The sequence below is a fragment of the Canis lupus genome, chromosome 3 (genome assembly GCF_011100685.1).
Source record: "Canis lupus familiaris isolate Mischka breed German Shepherd chromosome 3, alternate assembly UU_Cfam_GSD_1.0, whole genome shotgun sequence".
Taxonomy (NCBI): domain Eukaryota; kingdom Metazoa; phylum Chordata; class Mammalia; order Carnivora; family Canidae; genus Canis; species Canis lupus.
Window position 1 is genome coordinate 92,020,464 of NC_049224.1, and position 8,397 is coordinate 92,028,860.

Below are 8,397 nucleotides of genomic sequence, written 5' to 3' on the forward strand. Positions count from 1 at the left end.
GGCCCCCAGCGCCGCCCGGCCGCCTCCCACGCTCCGTGGGCCGCGGGGCCGCTCTGCTGTGCTCGTCCGAGCGCGGGCGGCCGGTGGGGTGGGGGGTCCAGCAGGCGGGGTGGAGCGGGCTCCGGAGGCTTGCGGGTCTCCCAGCACGGCCGGCACTGGGGCCGCCCCCCGCCCCCCCACCCCCGCACTGGGGCCGCCCCCCCACCCCCCCGCACTGGGGCCGCCCCCCGCCCCCCCACCCCCGCACTGGGGCCCCCCCGCTGCTGCTGCAGAGCCCAATGCCGCCCCCCCCCGCGGCTCTCAGGGGACTTGCCTCTGTGTCCTGAGGCCCTTGGGTCCCGCGGTCACAGGGTCGGCAGGGGCCGCACTGCCCACCCCCCGCTCTGCCTGCAGGCGAGGCCCGGGGACCCCCACCCGGAGCATCTGCTGACTACGGGTTGGGGCCCCTCCCCGCAATCCCTGCTGCCCCGTTGGCCGCAGCAGCCGCGGGTCCAGGAGGCTCCCCGGGCCCCCTGCACGTGGGCGTGGACTGGGCCCGGCCCCTCCGTGGTCCTGCCCCCCTGGGGCTCCCGTCTTGCCACCTGCCAGGTCCTCTTGCAAGCGTCGTCGCCCGTGGCCTACTTTCTGATGAAAGCTGAACAATTAAAATAATCCAATGTGGCAATTCTGGAAGTCGCGCTCCACCCAGATGCGGCGAGTGGCGGCATCCAGTGCCACACAGCGGGGCGCCCTGCTGTGCGGACCCTGGGCCTCCCCCTCCCGCAGGAGCGCCCCCGCGGCGTTGGCTCGGCCCTCTAGGCCCTGGGACTACGGTGGCGGCGTGTCCCACGTGTGCACTTCCCTTCCAGGTTTTGGGTTCCGGCAGGTGCGCCCACTGTTACCACGGCCTCGGGCAACCGCAACTTCACGAAGTGTGGGGAGTTTCCAGCTGTCACCTAGGGCCAAGGCTTGTCCCCTGGGTCAGCTCTGCCTCAGGCAAGTGCAGAGGGTCACGGGTGGAGTCTTCCCAGAAACCACCCCACACCTCATAGGAACGCTGTTAGGAAAGGGCCCCATCCAGAGCTGACGGGCGGGTGGTTGGCCCCAGGGCACGGGCTGCTCATCCCCAGGCTAGGACAGGGCAAGGCATGGGGACGGCTCAGGCCACTCCCCGCAACAGGCGAAGACACGGGGAAAGTGGGTCCCAGTGCCCCGCTGGCGTAGCCACCGTGGACAACAGGGTGGAGGCTCCTTGAAATATCAAGTGCAGAGCCACCACGCGTGGGTGGACAACCCCAAAGATGGCAATGCAGGTGCTCAAAGGGATGTCTGCACACCCGTGTTCACGGCAGCACGACTGACAGCTCGAGGGTGAAGCCACCGGGTGTCCGTGGGCGGTGCGCGCGTGCAGCGTGGCCTTAGCCTGGGATGGGACGACGTCCTGCCCCCGCCCTCCGCATGGTGAGCCCCGGGGACGCTGCGCCTGCCTGGGACAGATCTGCTGGGAGGGGCGCGAACGGGCACTGCGGTTCAGACCCGCAGTGTGGGTGCGTCTGGCAGGTGGCCGTGACGACCATGCAGCAATGCCATGGGTGTCACCCCTGAGCTGCGCCCTTATAAATGGCCAACGCTGTCAACACACACACCCTGTGGCTCCCTGTCCTCACCACGGTTCCGCCAATTTTCCCGGTCACAGCAAGACACGGGAGACCATGGGTGCGTTTCCAGGGCGCTGGGAAGGGCCTGCTGCCGCTTCCGCCGCTTGGTCGCCGCCCTCGAGGGGAGCTTCTCAGGGGAGCCCCCTGCTACCCCAGGTGCACAGAGGCCACGGCCCCCAGCGGAGGTCGACCTTAGGGCCCCAAGGTCCCACCCCGCAGCTCCGCCCTGCGGCCTCCTGGGGAGAGGGGGCCTGGGTGTGTGGCTGGCGGGGTGCGGGGAGGCTGGCCCACTGGCCCCTGTCCTTGGGGGGTCACGGCAGGCCGCAAAGCCACACCAGGACCCAGGCCCCACGGGCCATCGAGGCCCCACGCAGCAGCGGTGCCCGCAGGGGTGAGGGGCGTGGGTGGGGCCAGCAGCCGGGCCTGAAGTCACCCTGGAAGCTCGCGGGCCGCGGGCCGCACCCGGCGGGGACAGCCCCCGAGGCTACGTTAGAGCTTCCCTGTGCGGCTTGACTGAAAACAGCGCCGTGACAAGACGGGGCGCCACCGGCTGCGGGGGCCACCACCCGAGATGCCCCTGAGGCCGACGGGGAGGGGCTTGGCCGCGGGCGGGACGTGTGTGCCAGCCGGGCGTCTGGCGGTGGCCTGGCCGCGGGGACCGTGGGCTGGGTGGCCAGGGGAGCAGACAAAGTGGGCCTGTGCGCCCGCGGCCACCCCAGCGCCACGCCCGCGCCTGCGGAGGCCCTGAAAGAGCCCTTGTTCCAGCGGAGCTGCGGCCCAGGCACCCTCGGGCGCACCCTGGGCGGGGAGCGCGGGCTGCCGCCCACGGGCAGGGGGTGAGGACGTGGACCCCCCCCACGCCCCCGATGGGCCTCCGGACCCACGCAGCCCCGGCCGGGTGAGCCCACAAAACCCGCCCCCACACCAGGTGGAAAGGACGGCACAGCCGCCGCAGCCACCCACGGCCACCCACCACCACCCTCGGCCACCCTGCACTCCCTGCCAACGCGAGCTGGAGTGGGCACACATGGGGTGGCATCGGGACACGGGGTGCTTGCTGCAGCCATTCACAGTTGGGGGGGCCCGAAAGGGCTGGGGGCTTGGGTGTAGACAGCAGTGCTCTGTACTGGGGCATGGGGGGTCTACAGAGGGCACAGGGGTACAGGGAGGGAGGGGGTGCAGGGAGGTGGGGTGCAGATGGGGAAGTGGAGGTGCAGGGAGGGAGGTGGGGGTGCAGACAGGGAGGGGATCCAGGGAGGTGGGCGTACAGGCAGGGAGCAGGTGCAGGGAGGTGGGGGTGCAGTGAGGTGGGCATACAGGCAGGGAGCGGGTGCAGGGAGGTGGGGGTGCAGACAGGGAGGGGGTGCAGGGGAGGTGGAGGTGCAGGGAGGTGGGGGTGTGGAGGCCTGAGTGGCAGCCACAACCTGAGCCCTGAGAACTGACTGGGCAAGAAGTGACCTGGAGGGACCCGGGAATTCGGAACCAAGCTAGCACCCCGCGTGAACTATCCTGCCTGCGCAGCCCCTCGGCCGCCTGCGGGGCGCCCCCCGCCCCCGCCCCGAGCGCCTGGGGGTTCTCACCCGCGGCTAGCGCACCGATGGCTCCCGTTGGCAAGGGGCGCTGCCCAAACAGGACGAACGCTCTGTCTACGGAAACGTGCTTCTGAAAGCAGAGGTGGCAAGACCCTGCACCCTGGTTTCCAGGGCAAGAGCGGGGAGCAGGGGATCCGCAGCTGAGCCGACCCCTCCTGGCCACGGGGCCCTGCCCCCACCTCTGCACCTGTCGAGTGCCCTCGGCCGTGCTCCCCTGGCAGCCCGTCGCCCGGGCACCCTGGAGTCCAGGGGCTTCCCACGTGGGTGTGGGGCTGCCGGGACAGGAGAACCCCGTAAAATGGGCAAGCCTGAGGCCACCACCGCCGCCACCGGACTGTGCGCCACCTGGACGCGGCCCCGGGCCCATCTCCTGCTTTGTGTCCGCGGAAAGGGGCCACGGCGTGTCAGGGAGAGCGGGCGCAGGTGCCCGGCGTCCCCCCACAACGCCAGGCAGACCGAGGGCAGGGACGTGGAACCAGGCCGCTCTCTCGCTCGCGCAGCCTTTCTCTTTGAAAAATATAGTTGGTTTCCGTGAAACGCGCTGTTTACATTAACGCGTTTTCATCCGTGAGCAACTTACTACGCCTTCTGCCTTCTGAGCGTTTCTGTTGTGGTTTCAAATAAGGGAGGTTTGGGCGGCTCTAACCCACACGCAGCAAGCTCGTGGGGCTCCTGTGGACTTGGAACAGGGGGGTCCCCGAAAGCAGAGTTTGAAAGCCCTGACTTAGGACCTGTGTGCAGCCTGCTTTCCGTGAACCGCGGCTTAGGTCATTTGTTTGCATTCTATTCGCGTCGGTTCTATTTATTCCGCCGCCGCCACTGGAATGTCAGGCGCGGCCAGAACTCCCAGGCTCTCTGCTTAGCTTGAGGCCTCTGGCGCTTCGGCCCGGCTCCCCGCTCCCAGGCCCGACCCGGGTTCTGGAAGCGTCTTCCCGACGGCGCAGCGAGGGCCGTCGCCAGCCCGGCCTCCTCCTGCGCGCGCTGCCCCCCGCGGCCGCCTGTGCCCAAGGGCCTGCGGCTCCCCGAGGCCCCGGGAGGCCCCGGCCCCCCGCGTGGACGGCGGCTCCTGCGCCCCGTGGGCCGCGCGGCCGACAGCCGGGCCTGCCGGGGAGCCCCGCGACCCGGGCGTGCCCCACGGGGCGAGCGAGCGGGACCCACGTCTGGGCAGGAACGCGGCCCTCGGGGCCCACCGTGGCGGGGCGGACCCCGGCGCTCCCGGCCCTCCCGCCTCCGCCCGACCGCGGGGCCAGCACCTCCAGGGAGACACGGGGGGGGGGGGGGGGGCCGGGAGAGCCCGAGGGCGGGGACGCGGGAGGGGAAGACAAAGAAAGGGGTGCGGCAAGTGGCAGGCGCCCGAGGGAGGAGCGTGACCTCAGCGCCAGAGACGCATCTGCTCGGCGGCGCCGGAGCCAGAGCGAGGCGCGCAGCCCCGGGAGCCCCCGCCCTGCCTCCCCGGCCCGCGCTCTCCGCGGCCGCCCGTCCGTGCGTCCCGGGCCCTGGGCCGGCCGGTGCTCTGCGCCCCGCGGGGACCCTCCGCGGCCCGGCCGCCAGCCCTCCCGCCGCCGCTGCTCGGTGAGTGCCGCGCCCGTCCCCGCACCGAGGGGGGAGGCCTGCGCTCGCGCCGGGCACCCCCCCCCAGGCTCCCGGACCCGAGGGCAGCGCCGAGCTGCGGCCCCGGGGTGCGCCCGGGCACGGCTCCCACACGAGGCCGCCGCCGGGCTCCAAATCCCCGAGGGGCTTGGAATCCAGCCCGAGCCTGACCCGGCTTTGCTTTCCGGGATGGGGCTCCGCTGGGCCGAGGGGGGCAGTGAGAAGGGAGCAGGGGTGCGGGGTGCGGAGGGGCAGCGCTCCGGGCCAGCTGGTGGTGTTCTCTCCGCGATCCCAGGTCATGGGAGCCCCGGGGCAGGCCACCGCCCGCGGCAGGGCCCTGTGGGCGCTGCTCCTGACCGCGCTGGGCTCCGCCGCGGGGCGGCCGCGGGGGGCAGAGTCCGTGTGCACCGCCCGGCCCCTGGCCCGCTACAGCATCACCTTCACGGGCAAGTGGAGCCAGACGGCCTTCCCCAAGCAGTACCCCCTGTTCCGGCCGCCCGCGCAGTGGTCCTCCCTCCTGGGTAAGCCCCCGCCGCCCGCCCTGCAGGGGGACACTCTCCTGAGCTACCTCAGCGCCACAAATACCTGCGGGCACCTCCTGCTGGGCTCGGGGAATGCCCGGGGTGCGGGGGTGCTGGGGGGTGGATGCTGGTGACCCTGGGGAGGGTGTGGGGGGAGCAGGGCGGCTGTCCTCGGGCCGTGCCCTAGGGTGCAGGGGTGCAGTGGGGGTCTTGGACGCTGGTGACCCTGGGGGGGCGCAGGGAGTGGGGGGAGCAGGGCAGGTGTCCTCGGGCCATGCCCTGGGGCGCGGGGCGGGGGTGGCTGGACGCAGGTGACCCAGGGGAGGGCGGGTGCCCGGCCGCTCACCCCCGCACCCCCAGGGGCGGCGCACAGCTCCGACTACAGCCTGTGGAGGAAGAACCAGTACGTCAGCGACGGGCTGCGGGACTTCGCGGAGCGCGGCGAGGCCTGGGCCCTGATGCGGGAGATGGAGGCGGCGGCCGAGAAGCTGCAGAGCGTGCACGAGGTGTTCTCGGCGCCCGCGGTGGCCAGCGGCACCGGCCAGACGTCGGCGGAGCTCGAGGCCCACTCCCGGCACTCGCTGGTGAGCCGCGGCGGGCGGGGGGGGGGGTGGAGGTGTGGCCGCCGCCTCCTGCTGAGCACTGCCCCCCCCCCAGGTGTCCTTCGTGGTCCGCATCGTCCCCAGCCCAGACTGGTTCGTGGGCGTGGACAGCCTGGACCTGTGTGACGGGGACCGCTGGAGGGAGCAGGTGGCCGTGGACCTGTACCCCTACGACGCTGGCACGGACAGCGGCTTTACCTTCTCGTCCCCCAACTTCGCCACCATCCCGCAGGACACGGTGACCGAGGTGAGCGCCCTGCCGGCTCCGGGCCGTCCAGCAGGTGGCGCCCGGCCGGCGCGCAGCCCGTTCCCGCTGCACAGAAGCCGGGTGTGCGGCGGGTCGGGGTGCGGGGGGGGGGGGTGCGGGTAGGAGTGAGGTGGCCCCCCCCCGCACGAGCACCCCGCTCTGGCTGTGCCGACACCCCGCTCTCCCCACAGATAACCTCCTCCTCTCCCAGCCACCCGGCAAACTCCTTCTACTACCCCCGGCTGAAGTCCCTGCCCCCCATCGCCAGAGTGACCCTGGTGCGGCTCCGGCAGCACCCCCGGACCTTCGTCCTGCCCGCCCCGGACCCAGTGGGCGGGGGCAATGAGATCCTGGACAGCCTCTCAGGTGAGCCCAGGCCCACCCCGCTGGCGGGAGCACCTGCGGGGGGCACCTGCGGGAGCACCTGCGGGGAGGACCTGCGGGAGCACGTAGGGGAGCACCCGTGGGAACACCTGCAGGGAGCACCTGCGGGAGCACTTCAGGGGAACACCCGGGGAGCACCTCCGGGAGGATCTGCGGGAGCCTGGCCCGACTCCCGTGAGCCTGGGGCCCGCGCGGATTCCTGGGAGGCCCTGGCGTCCCGCTAGCTGCGCGGGGGTAGAGACACCACTCAGGGTCGCGGGTCCCACGGGGGCCGTGACAGGGCGGCTGCGGACTGCCCCGCACGCGGAGGCCCTCACGTCACCCTTAGAGGAATCCTCAATGGCGAGCGGCCACCGCGCGGAGACAGAACGACCTGGGGGGGCCGGTGTGACGCGGCGCAGCGGGGGGGGGGGGAGGGGCAGGCGGCTGGTGGCGTCACGCGGGGACGGGCCGTGCCACGGGCTGCGCGCTCAGTAGGCTGTCGCGCATCCAGGGGCTCCACGCGCTCAGCACGAGGCGCGGTCCCGCGGGCGCCGAGCGTGGCGCAGGGCACGGGGCCCCTGGGGGCTGGGGCTCGGGACCGAGCCGCTCCTCTTGCCCGGCGTCCCCGGCGTCCCCGGCGTCCCCGGCGTGGAGGCGCCGGCTCGGGAGCCCCGCCCGGAGGGCCTCGTGGCCGAGCTCGCCGACGGCTGTGTCCCGCCCCCAGGCCCCGAGACGCCGCTGGACTGCGAGGTGTCGCTGTGGTCGCCCTGGGGGCTGTGCGGGGGTCCGTGCGGGCAGCTGGGGGCCAAGAGCAGGACGCGCTACGTGCGCGTGCAACCCGCCAACCAGGGCGCCGCGTGCCCGGAGCTGCAGGAGGACGCCGACTGCGTCCCCGACAACTGCGTCTGACGCCCCCGCGGCTTCGGCCCCGCCCGCCCGGCGCCTCCTCCCAGAAGCTTCCCTCCGGGCGGGGTCCGGCTCCGCTCCCCGGGGGGCTCGGCCCAGCGCATCCCCGCGGCCCCTGCTCGGAGCCGACGCGCACGGACGCCCGGCACGCGGTGCCCCAGGGCCGCCTGCGGAGACCCCGAGCGGACCTGCCCCCGCGCCCCGGGCGACTCGCCCACAGCCCCGCCCGCCCTCGGGCCCAGACCCCCCCGCCCCGGGGCGCGGAGAGGGGCGGACGCCCGCCGCCTGTGGCCGCCTCCCTACGTGAATAAAGACCGATTCCTGAGCTCGGGCCCTCGTGTCGCGTTGCCTGCGAGGGCGCTGGGCAGGGCGCGGCCGGAGGAGGGGACCCCCCCCCCCCAGCCCAGCGGCGGCCCCCGCAGCTCGTCGGCGCCCAGCGTCCTGCGCAGGCCGCGGCCCCCCCGACAGGCCCCACGGCTCCCGGGTCAGCCCCCTGGGCCCTCGTTTGAGCTCACGGTCGGGTCTTGCGCAGCAGTTCGGATCCCACGGGGGTCCCCCAGCCTCGGGCCGCGCTGGTCCCTCAGGGGACGACCAGAAGACGGGAAAGCCTCTTCCTGGGGACCCTTCCAGAACATTCTTCCTCTGCTCGGACATGTGCGGCATCAGATCCAGCAACTGTCCATCTCCCCCATCCTGTCCACTCTGCTTCCCTCTCCCCTCCCCCTCCTATCCAACACCGCCCTTCCCCCCTCCCCCTCCCTCCCCCCTCTTGGTCCTGTCCACTGTCCCCCTGATGCTCCTGCTGATTCTGAGCCACTGCGCTTCCACGCAGAGACCCCTCTCGCCTCTGCGTCTCTTTCTCAAGATCACACCTCCCCAACCCCCTCCCACTCACTCTGTCAGGGGCCCTCGTGGATCCCACATGCTCAGACCTGG

At 72.8% G+C, this 8,397-nt stretch overlaps 1 protein-coding gene across 1 annotated transcript; it reads left to right on the plus strand.

Annotated features, from left to right (window-relative positions):
- Positions 1-848: 848 nt before the first annotated feature.
- Positions 849-7,596, plus strand: SPON2 (spondin 2). The gene is made up of 7 exons (XM_038533623.1): positions 849-975; positions 1,332-1,440; positions 5,115-5,340; positions 5,701-5,924; positions 5,998-6,189; positions 6,381-6,555; positions 7,280-7,596. Exons 2-7 carry the CDS (start codon positions 1,408-1,410, stop codon positions 7,462-7,464), a joined length of 1,035 nt encoding a protein of 344 aa, XP_038389551.1. The 5' UTR covers positions 849-975; positions 1,332-1,407; the 3' UTR covers positions 7,465-7,596.
- The last annotated feature ends 801 nt before the right edge of the window (positions 7,597-8,397 follow it).